Source organism: Globicephala melas, chromosome 9, assembly GCF_963455315.2.
Source record: "Globicephala melas chromosome 9, mGloMel1.2, whole genome shotgun sequence".
In the NCBI taxonomy this organism is placed as follows: domain Eukaryota; kingdom Metazoa; phylum Chordata; class Mammalia; order Artiodactyla; family Delphinidae; genus Globicephala; species Globicephala melas.
Genome location: NC_083322.1, coordinates 5,138,595 through 5,160,045, shown reverse-complemented (window position 1 = coordinate 5,160,045; position 21,451 = coordinate 5,138,595). Strand labels below are relative to the sequence as shown.

At 47.8% G+C, this 21,451-nt stretch overlaps 1 protein-coding gene across 2 annotated transcripts in view; it reads right to left on the bottom strand.

Moving 5' to 3' along the window:
• Positions 1-1,045: 1,045 nt before the first annotated feature.
• KMT2C (lysine methyltransferase 2C) overlaps positions 1,046-21,451 on the bottom strand; it is a 292,837-nt gene continuing 272,431 nt past the window's right edge. For both annotated transcript variants that reach the window (XM_060305074.2, XM_060305075.1), the window contains 16 exons: positions 20,628-20,792; positions 19,042-19,183; positions 18,759-18,906; positions 17,065-17,243; positions 16,842-16,978; positions 15,733-15,982; positions 14,415-14,554; positions 13,880-13,987; positions 11,410-12,529; positions 10,330-10,466; positions 9,394-9,536; positions 8,991-9,159; positions 5,520-5,636; positions 5,097-5,170; positions 4,617-4,725; positions 1,046-2,957 (listed from right to left, as the gene is read on the bottom strand). In XM_060305074.2, the coding sequence (XP_060161057.1) occupies positions 2,865-2,957; positions 4,617-4,725; positions 5,097-5,170; positions 5,520-5,636; positions 8,991-9,159; positions 9,394-9,536; positions 10,330-10,466; positions 11,410-12,529; positions 13,880-13,987; positions 14,415-14,554; positions 15,733-15,982; positions 16,842-16,978; positions 17,065-17,243; positions 18,759-18,906; positions 19,042-19,183; positions 20,628-20,792 (3,231 nt within the window). In that variant the 3' untranslated portion in view covers positions 1,046-2,864. The remainder of the gene's footprint in view (positions 2,958-4,616; positions 4,726-5,096; positions 5,171-5,519; positions 5,637-8,990; positions 9,160-9,393; positions 9,537-10,329; positions 10,467-11,409; positions 12,530-13,879; positions 13,988-14,414; positions 14,555-15,732; positions 15,983-16,841; positions 16,979-17,064; positions 17,244-18,758; positions 18,907-19,041; positions 19,184-20,627; positions 20,793-21,451) is intronic.

The following is a 21,451-nucleotide window of genomic DNA, read 5'->3' as shown; positions in this document are numbered from 1 at the left end:
CCTGAGTCCTCGCTGCTCAGGGCGGCCTCTCCTGGCCCCCACCCACCTCCCTCCTCCATCGCCAGCTCAAGAACCACCTGTCTTTGTCTGTGTCCCCATCGGGTTACAAGCTCAGTGACGCAGGGACCCGTGTCACGTTCTGGTCCTTCCAGGCGCTGAGTAGGTGAGTTGAGTGTGTGGTCAAAGAACAAGGGAACGGCGGCAGCTGACAGCTACGGCCGCGGGGCCGCTCCTGCCCCAGTGTCACCGCAGGGCCCACTGCAAGGGGCGCCTGGGGTCTGAGGCACCGGCTGGCCCTACGGAGACAGCCGCCTGTCACCGGGCTTTGGTGCGACAGACGCTTTGCGCGATGCCGCTTCCTCCTGCAGACTCGCGAGCTCCGCTTCTCCTCGGCCCCAGGTCCGCGCCCCTCTCCCTGGGAGGCCGGATCCATCCAGGTCAGCAGAGCTGACGGCCGGAAGCACCCGCTTGCCTCTTTGAGCCTTGGCGCGGCGACGCCTTGAAGCTTCCTTCCTCGTGTGTCGGACGGTGAGAAATCGAGCGTGAGGTCCAAGGAAAGGCCGCCCCGAGCAAGAGCTTTACGGCCCGGCACAGACGTGACCGTGTCCAGCCGCGTCCAGATGGACAACTTCACAGACGTTTCAGACAGGCATTTAAAAGCAGTGGTCAGATGATGGGGCTTGGAGACCTTCTGTAAAGTCACGCAGTGCTGAAGCTGTTTTAGGCTCTTCATGAAGCACAAGCTGTTGTAGGAAACTGTGTGGGATCCTGAGCAGTTTCAATTCTTAGCAGCCCCCTTAGAACTTACATCTAAACTCTTCATCTGAAAAGGGAGAGAACCAAGTTGATCACGTCCACACACCAGTCACTCTGAAAGGTTGGGCCAGGCTGTCGGTGAAGTTCAAGTGCTCGTCAGCTTCCAAGCTGTGGTCAGAGCGCCAACAGAGAGACTCAGGCAGCATTTTGTAGATGTAAAATATTTTATTTGTAAATGGTGATCTTCTAAATCTGTGTCCACAAATTCCAAAACCCATAACACTCTGTATACTTCAAAAAATTCAATTTTTGCCAACATTAGATACTATTATACAGAACAGAAAACAAAACGAAAACCCGGTAGGACAAATACTGGTAGGATGTCAGAATATTGTACAAGAGAAGAAAAATATTCAAGAAACAAATTTCATACAGCTATTTATCAAGAGAAAAATATATACAATTGATTTATTCTGTAAGATAAAAATACACCATGCCATATACATTACAAGTTCAGAACTGCGTCACTGAATATACCAACAGCTTACAGTCCACTGGAGTTGTGCACACAAAAACTTCATTTTATACTTAGCCTGTGAAGTGTCAGTACCAGAATTTTAAGTACAAAATAAAAAGCTAACCTGGTTCAAAATGCTGATTAAGTTTCTACAAGCAAACACAAAACAGTGTGTTTTTTTATTAAAGAAATGTAAACAAACTGTTCATACAAACACAGTTGAAAATTACATCTTCCAAAACCCTACTGCCGGGGTCCTGCAGCTGCAAGCATGGTCACATCTCTCCTTTTTTTTTTTTTTCCTTTTTCAAATTTTTGTGTTAAATAGAAGACTAGAGAGTTAGATTAGAGTTCCTGCTACATGATCCTAGTATGTTTACATGATTCTTTGTGGCTTGAAACAAAGTTCTAATCAAAACTACTTCTGCTGAAGAAAAATTCAGCCTCCATTGGGGGTATTTTTAAGCAGTTATTCACAGTTATCACAAATTGTAAGCACAAAAAAACCTGACTGAAGAAGTAGGGATGCAACAATATAATATGAAAAAATCAGTTTAAATTACCAAAACGGCTATAAAAGTTGTAGTCATAGCATACACTCTGTTCTATGAGAAGTAAGGTGTATAAAACAATTAAGTACTAACAGACCGTAGTTTCCAAAAAACCCCAAACACTCTAGGTTGAAATTTTGGTTATTACATAATTATAATGGCATATTTAATAACAAAATTATATTGTAACATCCCTATGAACATTTTATAAGCACCCGAGCTGCTGCAGAGCCTGGTAGCATTTGGTCAATAACTATTTTTATACTGTATTTTTTCTCAAAATATTTACACATTTGTACAAAGTAACAGGGTTTGTTAGTTTTGCAGGTAACAGCAGCAGCTTGGCTTTCTTCTAACTTTTATTTAAAAATAGCTTCATTCACTTATTCAATAATAAATACAAAAAGTTTCTCTTATTTTACAGAAATCAAAAACTACAATAAACTGACTCATGGAATCAAGTATTTAAATGTATTTTAGTGCAAGTTATTATCCCTTAGCTCTATCCCTAAGGAAGTCATTCAGTACATTCCTTGTTCAGTGGTGTCTACTTTATTTAAAAACTTTTAAATTAGAGGGCCTGCCCCTTTTTCAGATAAGGCGGTGGCCAGCACTTTGGACGTCTCCCTTTCGCTGGTGATTTCAGTCTTACATTCACAGGAAGGCCCTCTGCCCTGGGGCGGGGCAGGGCGGCCATCGGCTCTTGCCCCAGTAAAAGTTTCTCCTTAGTGAGACTAAAGAAGCATAACGAAACAAAACCCACCCTCAAAAAGAAAAAAGAAAGAAAAGAAAAAGAAAAAAAAAGTGCTGGACCATTCTGTAATTCTTTAACCTCAGCAACTTCGGGAAAGTTGCTTCGGCCGGCTTTCTCCGGTGCTCCTCTAACCTAAAGCACGGAGGAAATCAGGACTCCCAGAAGCTAGTTTCCACAAAGCCACGAAACAGAAAACAAAAACCTCTTTCCGTCTGCGAAATTCAAATGCTGTGTTGAATCGCTCCTTCCTAGGGACGAGCCGCCCTCTGAGACAGCGGGGAACGCATCAGTTCATCCACTTTCGGCAGTTCACGGCGCCACAGTGACAGGGGATCTTGTGCTGGTCGTCCTCAAAGTCAAACTTATAGTCATAGCAAAGCTGCCCACAGCAAAGACACAGTGTGAGAAAGGCCTCCCTCTGCCTGCTGCGCACAGCCAGCCCACAGACGGACGGAATTAAAGGAAGCCCTGACGCGTCGAGGGGCCGTGGGACTCAGGTGGGGAGGTGGGGGAACCTCAAGAGGAAGTCGCGGAACTCGCTGGCTGTGCTCTTCCGGGGGATCCCGCGGGGCCCGAGGCAAGCGGGAGGCACTATTCTGGGGCCAAGCCGGAGACAGCGAGGGCAGCCGGTGTGTCTCCAACACTGCGCGCCGCGGTGCCGGGCCCGCTGCCCTGGGTGGGACAAGCCGCCCATCCCCCGCCCCTTTCTTGCCGGACGGGCAACGAGATGGGCAGAGATGAATCGCTCTTGCCTGAGAACATCCTTCTCCTCCATCTTTCCTCACGTACAAGAATATTTAAAAGACGTTGCTCTATTTAGGCGCAACTGCATTATCGTTAATATCTCAGATCAACCCTGCCGTCAGGGTGGACGGGGGTCTGCGTGATTCCCACGGTGTAAGCCTCACCCCGGGACCCCGACCCCTGAGAAACCTGACATGGCCAAGGTCCCTCTGAATCAAACACCCTAGGACACTATTTGCAAAGACTTCCCTTCTACACCAGAAGGGAACACACCGGTATTTACTGAGTTCTTACAGGAACTCCATGAGGAATTGTTTCTCCTCGCGCGTAAGGCGAAGTACAGGCTGGAGGGCTTACGCGGCCCACCCGGAGGGGCGCGAGCAGGGCGTGGGACTGCCGAGCCTCCATCTGTCCCCACGCCGTGACACCACCCTGGGGTCCTCACATCCTTTCTCTAATTCACTCAAGTTGGTGAGATGTGCAAAATAGGCCTCGGGTCAATTCTTGATTTAAAAAAAGCACATTCCAAAAAGAGGACCAAAAAATACAAGTATAATCTCACAGCTCTGTTCACGTAGGGCTGGGGGCTCAAACCCAGAAAAGAGCCTCAGGCGCCTCCCTCCCTGAACAGGGGAGGTTCCCCACGGAACCCACACCGCGTGGCAGCCGCTTCCCAGGACACCCCGATTCCAGGCACGGAGCGTACGGCGAAACGCGTGCTCGTCACAATTGTGACAGAGTCAGGAAACGTAAACAAGGCGATCAAGACTAACAACAATCCTAACAGGCGACGTGCTGGGCCAAAGTGATGCGTGGGGCAAGGGAAAGAACACCTAACGAGACCGCCAAACTGTCTAAGAAGCTGTTGGTAGGAAAGCCCGTAAGCCTGCACTGGCCCTGAGTGTGAGAGCCGCCGCGGGGACCCCCAGATTTGCCGCCTACAGCCTCAGGGTGACCTCACGTGAGCCACGATGACCCCGGGGACCACGAGGCACCAATCCCGTGATATTCTCGGCCATGAGCTCGACGACGGGCATCATTTTAAAGAGAGGGTCACCGAGCCGAACGGACAGCACGGGGGTCGAGGGGAGCCCGTTCGCACGAGCGACGTGGGGACGCGGAATCTGCAGGGCAAAGACTGTCGGACCGTGACGTGCGGGGTGGCCGAGGCTGACCTTCCAGGAGGAGGGCCTTGCTAGCAGCGAAGGACTGCAAACCGCTGAGCGGATCACGTGCACAGAGGAGTCGAGTGCCGCCCGCGGGGAGGGGCCGCACGGTGCGGCCCTGCGCTTACCTCTTCTCCCTTCTGGATCCTCCGGCTGGAGCTGATGATGATCTTGTGTCCTCGCTCGAAAGTCACCACCTCGGCCACACAGTTCGGCGCGCACGAGTGGTTGATGTACCTGCAAGCCGCCGTTTCAGAAACGACTTACTATAAGACTTTGCAAGAAGCTTTTAAAAAGAAACCTTTCAGCTCACAGGGAAAACTTTTTCTAATTACATTTCTATCTGTCCATTAATAGAATATACACATTTTGTTGTTGTTGTTGGCTGCACGGCTTGTGGGATCTTAGTTCCCCGACCAGGGTCTGAACCTGGGGCCCTGGCAGTGACAGCAGAGAGTCTTAACCACTGGACCGCCGGGCAAGTCCCACACATACAATTTTAAATAAAACTTCTCTCCATGACTGAAAGGCCCCAGTGAGCGCACTGACCCATCGCACCTCCCGCTCAGACCCCGCCCCATCGCGCCTCCCGCTCAGACCCCCCTCACCTTGCAGGCCCTCCCGTGAGCGTGGCATCGATCACGTGGTCGTTGTCCATGCGGAACATGTACACGCCTCGGTTCTGAAAGAGAAAGAGGTCAGAACCCCCTCTGCGTTCCCGTCCATGTGAGGGGGCGAAGCCGGACTTTTGCCGACACGCACCCCGGTCACACTTGCGGGGACAACACGCCAGCCCGTCAGGTGACGTCTACAAGCTGTGAACGGAACCAACACGTTGGCAGGTGGCCTGTGAAGCCAGGCGCATCAATCCAGCCACATCCTCGCTGACAGTAAGACCGACGGAAAAAAACAGGAAGAAAATACAAAAATCCAGACGTGGCTCTGTTCGACACTGCACTCCCACCAGCGTGACGGTCCGATCCGGGCCTGCGCCGCAGCTGTCGGACGGCACAGGAGGGGTGCGCGCTCACCTGGGACTCGTAAAGCTTCTCCTTTCTGTTGGCGACTTCGTTCCGGATGATGGTCCCGATGTACTCGATGACCATGGTGTGCTTCTCGATGTCCCGAGCGGCGTACAGGCCCAGCCCCTGAGGAAACGCACGTGTACACACCTCAGAACCACTTGGCTTCCAGGGGCAACTGGCCTGCAGCCTCTCTCGCACAAAGCCAAGCCACACTGAAGACCCCACCTGAACTCACCTGACCTTCTCACTGACCACACTCTCACCTGAACCCTGAACACTGGACAATCTTCTAACCTACTTGTCTTTGTATCTTTTCGACACTAAACTCTTAGGGCATTTTTACAGAGTGGTGCTGCTGACTGGCTGGGCACTGCTCCTAACTGGCTCTCCTATCTTGTGTGCAGTATCACTCCCAGATCCCACCAACTCAACAGGCTAATGGCTTCTGCCTTTAGAAATCCCACCATTTCTAAAAGGACCTGACATAACAATACGCTTACAGAACAGAAACAGGGCTAACTATAAGGGATTATTATAATTTGAGTTTCTGCATTCTCAAGCTAAAACTGACCAGATCCCCACCAGACTTGGTCCTCACCAAGCACCACCTGGGAGCACACAGTACAGGGTGTGCTGTTGTTAGAAATTTTGGTATGTGAATTGAATTAACTTCTGAAAAAAACCACTTATGCAATTTATCTCTTCAATTCCAGATGAGACTCAGAGCTGAACAAACTAGAACACACAGAAAGAATCTGTATGGAGATGAATACAGTTTGGTATAAGAGACAAGAAGATCAGTGGAAATGAACAGAGAATCCAAATAGACCCAGGCACACGTGAAAACTTAACGTACGGTAGTTTGGTGGCACTAAAACTCAGTTTAAGATGGACGGGTTACATACATTATTAGGTTGGCCAACAAGTGCATTTGGGTTTTTCCACAACTCTTACAGAAAAACCCAACGGACTTTTTGGCCAACCCAATACTAAATGGTGCTTCCACAACTGGTTATTCAATGGAAAAAAAATAAATTTGTCTTAAACATAAAGAATAAAATTCCTGAAAGAAAAAAAATCTAAGAAAGTACATATGCAACCTACAGTCTTAACCAAGAACAGAAGCTACAGAAAATTATACGTTTGACTATATAAAAATTAAAACTCTTATAGGAACAAACACACCATACTTTCTGGTAGGTATCTTCCCCTACAAAACATCCTTTGCCTAATAGCACAAGTTCTTATCAACTGCACAACGGACAAAGGTAGTTCACAGAAGAGCAGACCCAAGTGGCAAACACGAAGAGTTGCAACCGAGGTGACACTGTCGGTCTACGCGGAACAGGCTGCAAAAATACAGAATGGTGGTAACACTACCAACGGGAAAACAAGAAAAACAGGCTCATACACTGCAGGAGGAAGTGGGCAATTACAGCCTTTTTAGAAAACAGGCAATGTCTGCTAAAATGAAAGTACATGTACTTCTAACACAGAAATCTCACTTTGGGGCCTACACACCACTGAAGTGAAGTTACCAATACATGGGGATATTCGTACAAGATATTGATGGCAACACTGTTGTGGGAAAGGACTGTAAACAAAATACAGGCTCATCAGCAGTGGGATGGTTTCATTAATTACAGTCCATCAACATCACGGAGCATCACAGAGACACTCAAGAGGAAGAATGGCGGCTACCTCAGTTGTTCCAGAGGGGTGTAAAGATTAGTGAGAAAAGGAAGACGCAGAAAAGCGTAGATAAGACAATCCCACTCTTCCATACGCACACAGATGTGTAGGTAGTGTTAAGAGAAGAGCAGGGAAGAGACACAGGACACTTACTGGGTCGTTAACATGATTACCCGGGAGGTGGATGGAAGGGAGGTGGACAGGATGGAGGAAGAAAAAAGGTGACCAAACATCAAAAACTCTCAAAAACGCTTCGGGTTAAAGATGACAGACTGAACGCAGGTAGTTAAGAAACCCTTAACGTGACGTAAGGGAGCAAAACCAAGACTGAAGACCAGGGATGGTCAGAGTGAACGAGCTGTTTGGGAACATTTTAAACGGGGAAGGAACTGAGCGGAGGAGGAAGACACCACTGCCTCGAGTGGAATCTTTTGAGGCTCCATTTCTGAGGCAACAACAAAAAGACCAGGAAGATCCTGCATTCGTAATATGAAAGCAAAGGTATCAGATAAAAAGATCAAGAGCAGACAGCAGATAAGGCAGAAGCAGCTCAAGACGAGGACAAGGAACCAGAAACAAGGCCACAGCAGGAGGGCAGACCCGAGACAGAAGCCTTCCCCGGCGGCACCAGAACCGCTGCGGGCCCCACCTCAGGGGCCAGGTTCAGTAAGGCTGGGGACCCCAAACCCGCAAACCCCCAGCTGATGCCGGTGCTGACGGTCTGGGGTCCACCCTGTGAGATCCCGGGTCTCAGGGATCTAATATTTGTGTACAGAGAGAAACAGAGGTAGGAATCTGCAAAAGAATTAACACAAAAACATTTCTCAGACTGATGGCCACACTGCTTCAGGCTGAAAGGGCTCACCAGTGGGGAAAGCAATAAATAAAAATGACCCTAACCCAGGCCCATTTTGGTAAAAATTCGAAATATCAAGAATCAAGAGTAGATCCTAGAAGTTTCTACAGAAGGAAGAACGTCAATGAATACAGACAACGTGTAAGTCAGGTTTCTATGTGAAGGGACCGCCCTGGCTTCTGAGGGGACTGCACGGGAGGGGACAGGCAGGCCTGCAGCAGTGCCTGCAGGTGAGACGGGCGGTTAGAACAGGCAGCAGAGCGGGGAGTGGATTTGGGGAAACTCTTCCGGGAGGAAAAAAGGCAGCAGAAACTGATGATGCTTTGGGGTCTGGGGCAGTGAGGCCAGCGCACTCAGTTAGGAGATGGTGACACTGCTCAGCGATATGAAGAGCCTGGAGGGTGACCAGCCTTTGAGACGGAGGACGCTGGCAGTGTGAGAGCTCGTAACTCCATCCTGGGCCTCCAAGGGGAGATGCCACATAGACATTTGTTTCTTCAGGAAGTGTGCTTAGCCTAGAGATGGCTTTACCTGTAAGGTGTTCCACCATCTATCCATCAGAAACTACACGATGATTTCATGAAGAGAAGCTTCTGAAACTGGGCACCTTTTGAAACTATTTTCGTTTGTATTTTTCAGAAGTGCCTTGAAAGAGCCCTGGTGAGCGCACCGCGGGTCCCACGTGTGGAAGATGCAGCGCTCCCCGCGCCCCGTGAGCCCTCATCAAGCGGTACAGAGAGGACGTCCAGAAGCCGCCCTTCCACGCGGGGGAGTAAAGCATCCGCCCTCCAAGACCACGGACGGAGCGGCCGGCGCCCCGGGCTGGCGGGGTTTCTCTCCCTGCGGCCCGTGGACTCCTGTCTCATGTGCCGGATGCCAGCACCCTCCGAGCCCACCTCCCCTCCTCCCAAAAGCCAAGCCCCACTCACCTGAATCCGAGACCGGGCCAGGTACACGTTGGACTTCCACTCGGTTTTCATCTTGCGGTACTGCGACGACTTGGAGTGGACGAACTGCTTGCTGTAAGGTGCGCTCAGCTCCCCGGTGACTGTGCTCTGGAACGACTTGGAGGCACTGGTGCTGTTCAGGGTGTGAGGCCTGTGGGGCGACGGCGTGCCGACGGGGACACAAAGGGAGAGCGGAGACACCTCTGAGGGGCCCGGCTGGTTCACGTCCTCACTGACAGCACACACAGGGAAAGCCGCCTAGCTGGCGCGGCCGCACAGACACAGCCAGAGGCAGCGGGTTTGTAAGCAGCAGACAGACCAGGCACAGAAAACCCGAGAGGCCTGGAACCCCCGGGCTGTACTATGTGAAGTCAAAACAAAATACCTTAACACAAACCTCTTGACGTGGGCACTCATTTTAGGTTCAGAACGGGCACAACCTGTGGGGTTGACGGCCAGGGGCAGCTCCATGAGAGGGTTCCGGCCGTATCGGAAGGTGTAGTTTTCACACGCCTCAACCCCAGGGAGCTGGAAAGAAGCAAAATAAACGAAAAATTAACTCACCTGATCAAGAGCACAGGCAATCTTGAGCCGGCCAAAGGATGGCCCAACTTGAATTCCATGAAAATAACTTGTCAACATTTTCAAAATGTTGGTAACAAGGGGCTCTTTCAAGCCACGTTGACAGCAGCAGCCTGTGCTCAGATCCTGATTGTGTGCGATGCGCTTACCACCCTCGGGGGCCTGGGAGCACAGCTGTAACTTCAGGTTAACTCCTAAAACCATTCGTGCTGAAGGTCTTTTCTAGAATACGCTTCTTGTGGACACTGTCCTCTGGAGACATGACAGATGCATGTCGTTTAGGCAGGGCTCCACCAAAGAAAGCAACTGGGTACAGTACTCAGTGGCTTTCGGGGTGTCCACTGCTTCTCTGAAGAAAACCCACCAGTGACTTTTTTCTTGAGAACAATACCTTATAATCATGCAGTTTTCCAAAAGCGCTGTGTGTAGACTCACTGGCACACGTGCTTGTAACAAGCAGGCATCAGACAGTAAGGGCTCGTGAAATCCAACTGCGCTCTGGTGACCAGCCCTGGGCCCCGGGCAGGAAAGTGGCCATTAACACTGGGTGGTAAGCTGCCTCACCAAGTGAGCACGGAGACGCCTACGACTCACCGATGCCTCGTTTTCTTTCAGAGCGACAGCAGTTCACCCCCGACAAAACCACTACCTTGAAGTGTTGTGAGAGTGACAGCCCCGTGTTAAGTAAGGTGCGTCGTGTGACAGGGGGTGGCTCTCCGGCCTCGGCCCCGGCACTCACTGATTCCGCGATCCGCGCCACCGCAGAGACGGTCAAGCCGAAGAGATCCTCCCCTTTTAAGTAGGCTGGGAAGAGCTGCAGCATTTCCGACTCTTTTCTCACACATGCCACAGGCTCCAAAATCTTTTCCCAAACACCTATGTATGGACAAAAAGATATTTTTTTTAATGAGAAACTTGCTCTTAGCTAAACAGAGAGGAAAACAGGATACAGTATAAAAACAAGAACGAAACGACCAACCGCTCACGGAGACTCACCAGATCCAAGTTAAAGCCCGTGGGCAGTGATCTAACAAGCCTGGTATATTACCTGCTTATTGGATGGCAGTAGTTTTAAAGACTTTATGAAGTTTGGGGGAAAAGAATATGTTACATTAAGGAAATTAAACAGGAGAAGTGGAAAAGAAAGTTAAATATAACTGAAATTCATACAAGTAGTTAACTCACTTTCATGCTGGCCAAGCAGCATATTAGATTTTCAAATGATTAATCCAATTAAGTAGTATCTGTAGATATATCCTTTTCTCTCAGAGTTACAATATGAAATTGGTATTTTCATTGGAATTATCTTTAGAGCATTTTCATACTTTTTAAAAAAAAAACTGCTAAACTTGAAAAAAAAGCAGTTCTGCAGCACTAAAAATGACAATCTAGGCTTAACCCTAGAGGCCGAAATTAAGTCTCATTTCTGGCTCTAAATCTGTTTAATATCTGATGCTCCTGAGATAAGACAATATGGCTTTAAATACGGTTCCCACCTTCTAGGTGACATTAACAAGAGGGTCCCCAATGTAAGTGACAGGCAACCTTTATCTGCAAATCATTCTCCTATTTATTTTATAAACTCTGTTGGAATAATATATATTCTGATTTAGAGTAATTCTAGCAAGTGTTTAGAAAAAGACAGCAAGGTTTGACAATACAAAGAAGTTAAGACTTGCATTTGTAAATGAAGAATCCACACCTGCTGTGATAAAATATGAAAGAGACGTGAGGAAAACCATGGAAATACTGACATAAAACATTCATTAGCCTAACCCTGGAGTGACGGGCTTGGTGGAGCCTACAGACGGGGCCTCACCTTTGGGTGAGGTGTCACTTAAGACGAGATCTTCGTGGCCTTGCTCCACGATTCTGATGACGAACAGGGGGCGCCCGTCCTTCTCCTCGATGGAGCACAGGTAGCGACAGCGGCGGTTGGCGTAGCGCGTGCTCCAGTACAGCCGGCTGGCTTCGTAGCCCACGGGGAAGAGTGCTTTGGGAGAGTGGAACGCTTGCATCTGCTGTGGAAGCAGCTGGCCGATCGTGTGGAAGATGAGGCTGCCCACACGGAAGGTGTGGTCTCGCTCTCCCCGCTGCACGATGCTGGCGATCTGTCGTACCTCATCACGCTGCACGTAGACCCTCCTGAAGACGGCAAAGTAACTTAATTCCTGCTCGTGAATGCCCTTTGGTTTGTGCATGGGACAAAGCATAGTTTTATCTTTAAAAAACATGCATTGTGCTTTAATGGCGCAAGTAAAGTGATAAATGTTGGTGCATCGAAATCTGTGACACCCGCTGGTGGCCCCCATCTTATGGCAGAAGACACATTTCATCTGCAGGCCTCTCCTCAGGGCTAGCTCCACGTTTATTAAGGCACCAGCCTGGGTCTCGTACACCTCCGTGGACCACAGGGCACAATTCAAATGGACCCACAGGTCCAAGTCAAGGTTGAGCAGCCTCGCCGGTCCGTCTGTCAACCCATCGCCTTCTTCGTGACAGAAGCAACACTTCCGATAGTCTTTGGGCACGGGATCAGGTTTCAGGGAAGTGCCCAGGTTCTTCAGGAATTCGTCAATTTCATCTTCACAGGGGGGTCTGAAGGTCCCCTTGGGGATCACGATGTGGACGCTCCACTTCTTCCACTTCATCCCCCTCCACTTTTTAGTGATCGGCCGACAGTCTTCAAACCCACCGTGGACAGCTCTTAGCCGAGGCTTTAGCTTGACCGTCACCTTCAGCTCATCTGGCTTTGCCTCCACTTTGGCTGCTTCAAAAGCAGGAGGGAAAGTGATGGGCGGTGACGCTGGGGGCGAAGCTTTTTCCTGGAGCTGCGGCAGACAGTGCACATCTAAAGTGGAGATGTTGTTACTGTACTGATGAAATGCTCTGGAAGGCGTCTCTTTTATAGGCGAGTGTGGCAATGAAGGAACGGATTCCTGCACAAAAAAAAGAAACACGAGAAAGAGTTAATTCCAAAGCCTCCAAGGCAATTCTTGCTACAACAAGAAGCCAAGCAGCAGGGTTCCATCAGCAGGGTGTTTCGCTCTGGGTCTGTAAGTAAGAGGACTGGCGCACGGCGGAGGTCAGTGCTGCGTGCCCGTGGTGCTCGCGTCTCGACAGAGAGAGAGTGTGTTCTCTGCAAAGCCCTAACTCTGGAGGGTATTCTGCTCTTGAAACTTTTCATGTCATGGAGCTAATTTAATTTACAAGACGGAACAGCTTCTTGTTAAACCAAATAAGAACTCCGGATCATAATTTTCTATGAGCTCGTCCCACCCACTGAAATTCCTGTTTGTTAATCTTAGGCTTAACTAATTGGCATAAGTGTGAAAGATGGGGAAGAAGTCCCCTGTCAACAAACAAATCATATTTAACTTTTCTCAGAGGTTGCCCGGTTCCCATCCAACTGCTGAAAGGGCTGAGCTGAGACAGAAGTTCCATTAGTTTCTTTTAAGATACAAAGTGTCATCATAAGCAAATCAACAGCGAACCCACCTTCTCATGCACCCCACCCTACACAGCTCTGAAAAAAGACGCGCCTCACAGGAAATCCAGAAGCAGGCAGACACTGCACACGGACTCACGAGATTATGTGGTGGGAAAAAAAATTCCTTCTCTCATCTAGGCTGATATATTTCAAAGTATAAATTTATTTGGCAAGTAGCTTGAATTTTATTACACTGGGCGCTACTGCCTTTTTTAAAAAATGAGAATCTCCAGAACATTCTTCTGAGAAAGACGCAAGAGCAATGATGTGGAGGGAGGAGAGACTATCACAGCATGGGAAAAACTTCCTTCAGCGCAAACGGTTAAAAACGTATCGTCCACATCAGCTACACACCCAAAGATACACTTAAATCACACAAAAAACAAACAGACCTTTTCCAACCTGGTACAAGACAGATACTTTCGCCCCAAAATACATGAACAGACCTGAATTGTGGTTGTGAACAGGTTTTCCCATTGGGACAAGATCACTAAAGCAATACTTTATAGTTGTGATTAAATTAAGGTATTTGTAATTAAATAAGTAAAATTACAGATTTTAATAGTAGTGTTTTATTCACTTCTGACCTGTTAAGACATAGTTCAAATCTGCCCACTCTTGCTGAATAAGGTCAAGTTACTTAGTTTGCAGTAACGGCCTGGACCAAGCACTCCTTCCCAACCCGGGGAGCATCTGCTCGGACTCCCCGGGGGGAGTTCTGGGTGGGGGAAGCGGACACACCCCCAAAACACAGGCGCCACTCAACGCAGACTGCTGACTGAAACTGTCCCCATCTTACCTTGCTTTCTGAGGTTTTTGCTTGTGCAGCTGATGAATAGAGAATAAAGCAGTTGTTACTACAGAAGACAATGTCCTTCTCCGCTCTGCTGGAGCTGTCTCGGGAGCCCTGAAAAGCAAAGAGAAAGGTGTGGGGAGCTCGACAAGTCGGGATCTAATAAGAACAAGATCTGCACGGGGCTGGGTCTGTTCTGTTCAAAGTGAAAGCAGCAATCCTAAAAGCAGTAAAAAGGTAACTACGAGCCAGCATTTAGCATATAATAATTCAGCCACAGAGAAACTACATTTGCAGAAATTAACTTTACTTTCCATATTTCACCGTTTAAAAATAACGCGGCTCTCATCGGACCCCCGAACAGGCTGCTGTAGCTACTTGGTTTTAAGCTCAAGCACATGAAACATATGCCGATGGCAACCGCTGGGGGAGGCGTCTGTGGAGCCCCAGAAGCGACTCCTCCTGATGCGGGAGCAGGCGCTGCCCAGGCACGGCGGGGGCGGGGGGGGACCCGGGGGTCAGGGGAGGGACGTGCGAGTACCTTGCTCACAAAGGCCGGGTCTCTGGCCGGCTTCCTCACGCCGTGGCCCAGAACGACGACATGACAGTGGCAGCACCACTGTGGCCTGAGAGCCGCACTTTCTGTGACACCGTGACTAGTGCCCGCGCACCCAGAAAGGCCTAGAGACAAAAGGCGTTCATTAGCGACAAAGCCGACCACTAACAACAGGGGTCCGGGGTGCAAAGCTGTATGCACCGACTGACTGCAATACGGCTCATTTAATTTACCACACGTTAGTCTTTAGTAATTGATAAAAATCTTATTTTCTAAGCAGTGGTTACGGGGCATCTATGACGTGCATGACACTGGGGTACAAAGAAAGGAAGCTATCTTCACACGGCTGGGACAACACATTGGGCTGTGAGAAGTGCAGAGGGAAACCGGGACGCATGGAGGGTCGTCTCCAGTCTCAGTGCAGAGTGAGTAGGGGGAGAGAGAATACTTTTGCTCCAGGGTGAAGAGGGTACGAAATCTCTTATGAAAGATGAAGAGGTATGTGAACGAGAGTCTTCAATGAGCGTGATTTGGAAAGTTGAAGAGGGATGAAGAAGTTCCGGGGCCAAAATAAAAATGCGAGCAAGGACGCAGACTGGAAAGCGTGTGGCGATCTCAGAGCACATCGCTCGCGTGGCCATGAAGGCAGAAGGGAGAAGCAGGGAGAAAGCAAGGGTGACGGAGCAGCCAGAGGCTGAGTGTTCAAACCCAACATGAGCAACTGTCAGCGTGGCTCAAGGGCGAGACGTGGGGAGAGGCTGGGCTCTAAGAGCAGGTGAGGATGGAAACAAGACGGCCAAGAAACTGGGGAGCGAAGAGGCGGGGAGAGCGGGGTGAGGGGGAGGCCAGACGGGAAGATGGGGAGGGAAGGGATGCCACACAGGTGCGAGGAACGGGCCCACCTTTCAGTGACGGGGAAGGTGTGAGCGCACCTACAGAAGAGAGGGGCCCCGGAGATGCCGCAGAAGGAAAGGGACCAGGAACACGGGCAGAGATGGCGGCCTCGTCTGCACAGTGTGACACAGCGCTAAGTGGGAGGGGAGGCTCAGGCCGCAGGAGAGCAAACGCGGCTCAAGGGTAAGCAGAGCGCTGACAAGAGGGTGTGACGTAGGCCCCAGGCACTAAAGGTCCAGTCACGCCTCAGAAGACAGCACCCGGGTGGGGGGGTGGCTAAGTCACCAAGGACTGCGTGCCAACACGTGACCTGTTACTCCCCTAAAATCAAAGCGAGATCTTAAAGAGAAGCGGCGTAACTTTTGAATCAAGAACGAATCTGGGGTCAACAAACTGTAAACCAGCTCACCATTGCTTGCTGGAGGGAAGGGCACAGTAGGCTGCTTCAGGTGGTAAGAGCTGGCTAGTCTGGGAGGGTTTGCAGATCCTGGTGGAGGCCCACGAAGAAATAAACGCTGTCGATACTCCAAACCTGGGTTTACTCTGTGGCTACTGACCAAACCCACGGATGGAACATCTGGAGCATTACTAACCTCGTAGCTGTTAGGGATCCGAACGTGGAGGAGGTCGGAGAACGCAGCCACAACACTGCTAATGTTCTAAAACAAAACGGCAAATGCTGCATTACCCGCCCAGAGGCCACAGAGAACCACTGAAGAACAACTCACGTCAGGATAAGTGCTATCCGCACGGTGCACACGCCTCAAGCAAATCCAACCATTTTTATTTAGACTTAAGATCCTCGGGGGGTAAGAAGGGTTTTGATGGGCCCATAGCCAAACAAAGCTTCCACATACAGAAATCCTCATACAGGGATTCCAATTAATGTTCAATATTTGAGAGAACGTTAAACTATCTTAGACATTTTAATTCAAGGAATGAGTTAAACCTTGTCATGGTTTTTACAGCTGGTCAGAAGCTTCCTTTCAGTGGACCCCCCCCAGCTCTGGGCAGAAGTCTGACACAGTCCACGAGAACACACCACTGCTATGTTCTGCTGATGACCAAAACGCCCTGTCAACAGGCTATGAGTCTGGTTGCCAACGAAACATCATCAAGAATTAAGAGTTTGAAAAAACCCTCAGCCGTGTACTAGTGTTTGATATGAGCAGCTGCTTCCTGAACATAGTGCTTCTGGAAAACTTTCTCTGTTGACAAAGCTCTTCACTGCTTAATTTTCTACGTGTAAATAGTTATCAACTCTCTGAAGAGTTCTTACCATTATACATTCTTTAGTAAAACAATGAGATCTGACTTCAATTTGCCCTTTCTGTCTTGACTGAGGCCAATTTCCAGTACTCACAGCAGCGCAGACGTCTGAAGGGACTGCTAAGTCAAGCCCTAATAGCCCTAACCTTTATCCGCGATGACCCAGCTGTACGTGTCACTGTGAGCCACCTGACACTCCTTTAGGAACGGGTAATATTCTAGAACGTCCAACAGCCACTCCATCTTTACCTCAGCAGCTGTAGGATGCAGAGTGATTGCCACAGATATGAGACCCGATCGGGGACCATTTGGGGATGCACCAAAAGGTGACGTGAAAAACAAAGTGCCCGGCTCAGTTTTGATGTCATTCCTTCTAGATTCCAGCCCTTAAAAAAGGAAGGATGAGTTGAGTGTTAACAGCTTTTCTAAACATTCCTATCAGCCAGCCCCCCCACTGCACTGCGCCCCCTACCTTTCCCGGTGCCGCTCGGGAGGATCGGAATGATGGGGGATGGCACGGGCTCCGGAGGCTCCTCTTTGACCAGGGACAGGTCTGGGTATCTGCTCACTTCCATGCCGACCACACTCTCAGGAGAGGACGAGGGCACAACACTGTCAGGCGTGTCCCGGTCACCCCCATGGTCCTGTGTCCTGGGAGCAGAATAAATACACATCAGCAGGCGCAAGGCCGCCGCTGGGGGCTTCCCGCACCAGCCCAGCCCTGTCTACGTGTGTGACCTTTGGACAGTGACAATAACCTGAGAAGCCAAAGATTCAGTTCAGGGCCAAACAGGAAATCTCTTGGGAAAAAAAATAAGAAATATGTTTAACTATAAAGTAATTTAAATGGTATGTTTCCTTCTGACTAAAGCTTTAGCATCCAAGTTTAAAGACCTGCCAAAGGAGGAAGACGTTCAGATTATAACACAGCATAGAAAGAATGGATACTCACACCTTTGCAAAGCTCCAGATCACTGAGACTAGGGAACACTCCTGTGGCTGAAAAAGGAAAGAGCAGTCCACCACACACCCAGGCACGCGTGCACAGACTCTCCTGTGGCTGCTGTTTACTTACAGCGGCAAGACGGAAAAAAACTGGCCATTATGGCTTCATAGGCCTTCATTTTTATTAACTGACAAAGTGAAGTGAAAAAAGGAAGAGACTGGTCTAGTCCAAGAAGCTAAAGGTTACAAAGGCAAATGGGGCTGTAGGGCGAGTGTGGTCTTGAGCTAAACGTTGCACGGCAGCTCGAGAACCTGGGGTCTCACACCCCCCCACCCCAGAGGAGACGCCGTCAGGCTGAAGGAAGGCTGTGAGAAGCAGCATTAACAGGAGACCCGAGAGAGGCTTCCAAGGGGTCCCTGTGAGACCCCGGAGCGGGCGGCCCCGACACGCACACCCGGGAGGCCGCCTCCCGCAGCTGCCCCCGAGTGACAACTCCGGCACGAATCTAGCGGTAAGGTCCAGGAGAAACAAAGAGCTGGGTTCTAACTTTGGACAAGTCACTTCCCCGTGGTCCGCAGTCTTCTCATTTATACAGTAAAGGGTCTTAGTCCAATGGCGTCTTATCAAAGAGAGGGTGGTTAGCAGATTTTCCAAGAAGAGAGAATAATTTGATGAGCTATATATATAAGAACCTCCCCTGGATCTAACTGGCTGGGTTGTGACTATCTACTAGGAGAAGCTGATTTTCCCTCATCAGAATCCTGGGGCTAAAGAACTGACACAAAGGAGTTACAAACTGTGGACAGGACAGCCCTTAAATTCTCTTCCACAAAAGCATGCTCTGCTCTGTGACTGCTGCTCTTTTATCCTGACATCTGCAAACATCAATAAACCCAGGAAATCACATTAACAGCTTATAAAGGGCAATGATCTTTGAAATATTTTGCATGGAGAGTCCCAATGCCTTAATGTCTATTCGATTATTATTACTTGTTGAACCTCCTATATCATATGAGATTTCTAAAGTGCACAAATGAATTCTTTTTAATAGTAAGAATGTTTTATAAACTTTAAATTCTGAAGAAAATTATTCACCAAATTTCACCTTTTAAGTGTTTTTACATGCTTTTCCTACAGACATTATGCTATATACAAACACATAAGACGTTTTTAAATAAATGAAATAACTAAAGAAATACTTGAGAAAAAGGAACTTCTACCTTAATTCCTCCTGGTTATTATGAGGCGGTGTTGGGAGTGAAGCAGGAACGTCCACTGTCTTTGGGCCTTGAGCAATCGCTCTGGCCAACAAGTCATCGTGTGGTCTGAACGGCAGGTGAAATGGTTTAGGTCCTAGGCTTTTGGTAACTGGAAGAGCAAAAACACAAAACCATAAATCAGTCAAAACTGGTAACGGGTAAACTTTACAATCCGACTGCCACTTCACCACGCACAGCCAGCAAACTCCTCAAAGGTACAAGACTTGGAAGCTTGGCATCCTACCTTCATGGCTCACTAATACTCCAGCTTTTCCAGCAAGTTCTTCAGTTGTTGCAAAACCATTTGCCATCTTCGGACAAGCCATAGGAGGTGGTGTAGGAGGAAGAGAGGCAGGGGGTGTTGGAGGATTACTTAAATTATTCTGCTGCAGGAGACCAAAAAATTTTAAATTATATGCTACTGAGCAAATATGCCACGACCTTGCTAAAACTTAGTTCTGTGAATTTTCAGCACAGGGAGGCAAGGTACAGAAATGTAATCAGAGGCACCTTCATTCCTAAAATGCACACCAAGAAGAAAAAGAAACGTACAGGCCAGGAGGCATTTCAGTGGAACAAATACCCATCATCCTCTGCACATACCACCCACTGGCTCACTTTCCCCAGCTTGAGTACTTAGCTTTGAAATTAAGAAGCAAATTTATACTGTGCCTGATTTGATTCTATACAACTCTTTTCAAGTTTCACTGTTAAAGCCAGTGAAGGACAGCTTTAAAATTCGACCAATAAATTGTAGAGAGTTCTCAAAAAACTCCTTTATTAAATTAAGATATGCCCCAGTTCTATCAAAAACTTGAGAATTTAAGATCCTAATGCATAACTGCAGCTTGTATCTTAGATATTAGAATCTGGATTGTCTAACATCTCAAAAAGAAGCAAAAGGAGTAGCAATAACGACTAAATGGACTGAACCTTAACAAATGTAGTTTCCCCCCAAACATTTCTCCCTGCTTAACATCTGTCACCAATTTGTCATTGAGTCATTGACTAGTCTCTCAGGGACTGTTGGAATCTACCAGTAATTCCATGCAAATCAAGTGCAAGGTAAAATTACAAATCTTGCAAAGATCTAGGATTTCTGAAGATGATGAAGTTGCGTGGAGAACAGCTTGCATCAGAAGAGAAGGCATTTACAAGACTTGGGAGAGGTTCTAACTGAAGAGAAAAGCCAACAACGATAATAAATGGAATGTCACAAGAGAATGATTTTAATACTAAAGAAGAGAAGCCCTCAGAAAAAATGATGATCCTCTCAAATATTTTTGCAAAAAAGATCACTTAACACAAGTCAGATGTGAAGTAAAGAGTATCTAATGAGCCTATCATAAAACTTTGTTAAAAAAATATTACCAAAAGATAAACTTGGTTCAGTTTGATATTATTTTTGTAGCCTAAGAACTAATGCACAGGTGCAATTAGTACCTAAATTATTAGACAAAATAAGTTTTTAGGTTTTTTCATTGTATTTTTCAGGGTAAATTCCTAACTACATTTTTTACTCTATTTACTCTGAATTTGGAGTCATCTTAAGAGTTAATAAAGATTATAGGAAAATACGTATTTACCTACCGCAGAAATATACAATGGATGTTTTTCACAATTTGTATTCTGACCTATACAAACATTTCAAATGTTCATATTGGAAACACTTTACCTGGTAAAATTTTAACCTTTTAGTTGAACTAGAGTGTAAATGGAACTTGGAAGATTAGATAGATGTAAACTAGATGGAAAAACAAGACAAGCTCTACCAATTCTGATATGGCATCCAAAGAGGAAGCAAGGTAACACCTTGGCAAAGAAACATACCTTGTAGATCAACTGAGAATAGTAATCCGAAACCCCTTCAAGGGTAGCACTGCCAAAAGTTCCTAGAAGTCGATTCCCACTATTAAACTGGCCACTGCCGTAAGGAAGAAAGTGGGCAAAGTTCACTCCAATGACTGGTTCCATTAGAGGGAGCAGAGAGAGCTGCTATTGAAAAACACATTTAAGAGTAATGTACACGATAAACAAAACAAGTGTCTCTCAATTTTTCTAAGACCCAAGGCAACTTAGTCAAATAAGGCTTGAGAAAAATAAGACTTAAAAAATTCAAGTATCAAAATGCTGGAATAAGTGAGAGAGACTACGGAATCTTTGAGATATACTTAAAAATGAGCCTTATTCTCAACTGTCTTAAAGGGATGCTGCCAGGCTTCTAACAAGAAAAACACCTTCCTTATCTTCGCTCAGCAAGAATCAGGGCTGAACTGAGGCTAGGTGCCCCCAACGGCACTCTTCAGCAGCTGTCTCCCACCTTCTGTAACAGCCACAAAGGTGTAAGAATGCACTCTACTAGGGGGAGAGACCAATGCCTGTGTTTCTTTGCATCCGGAGTCACAAGTAACGTGGACGGAATTTTTCTTGGTGCTGAGGCTGCTCCCTTTGAATATAAGTAAATCTTCACCAGCGCCAACCAATCCATCTATTTTACTAAAATTTTGGGGTGCCAGTAGGATAAGGTGCAAGTTTGCTCGCACACAGGAAACCTATTAGGTTGCTTGTTGAGATGTCTTTTACCCCTTAACTCTCTACTTTTGGGAAAATTTCACTTTAACAGGGTTGAAAAAGCTTCCGATGTCTCACTTCCT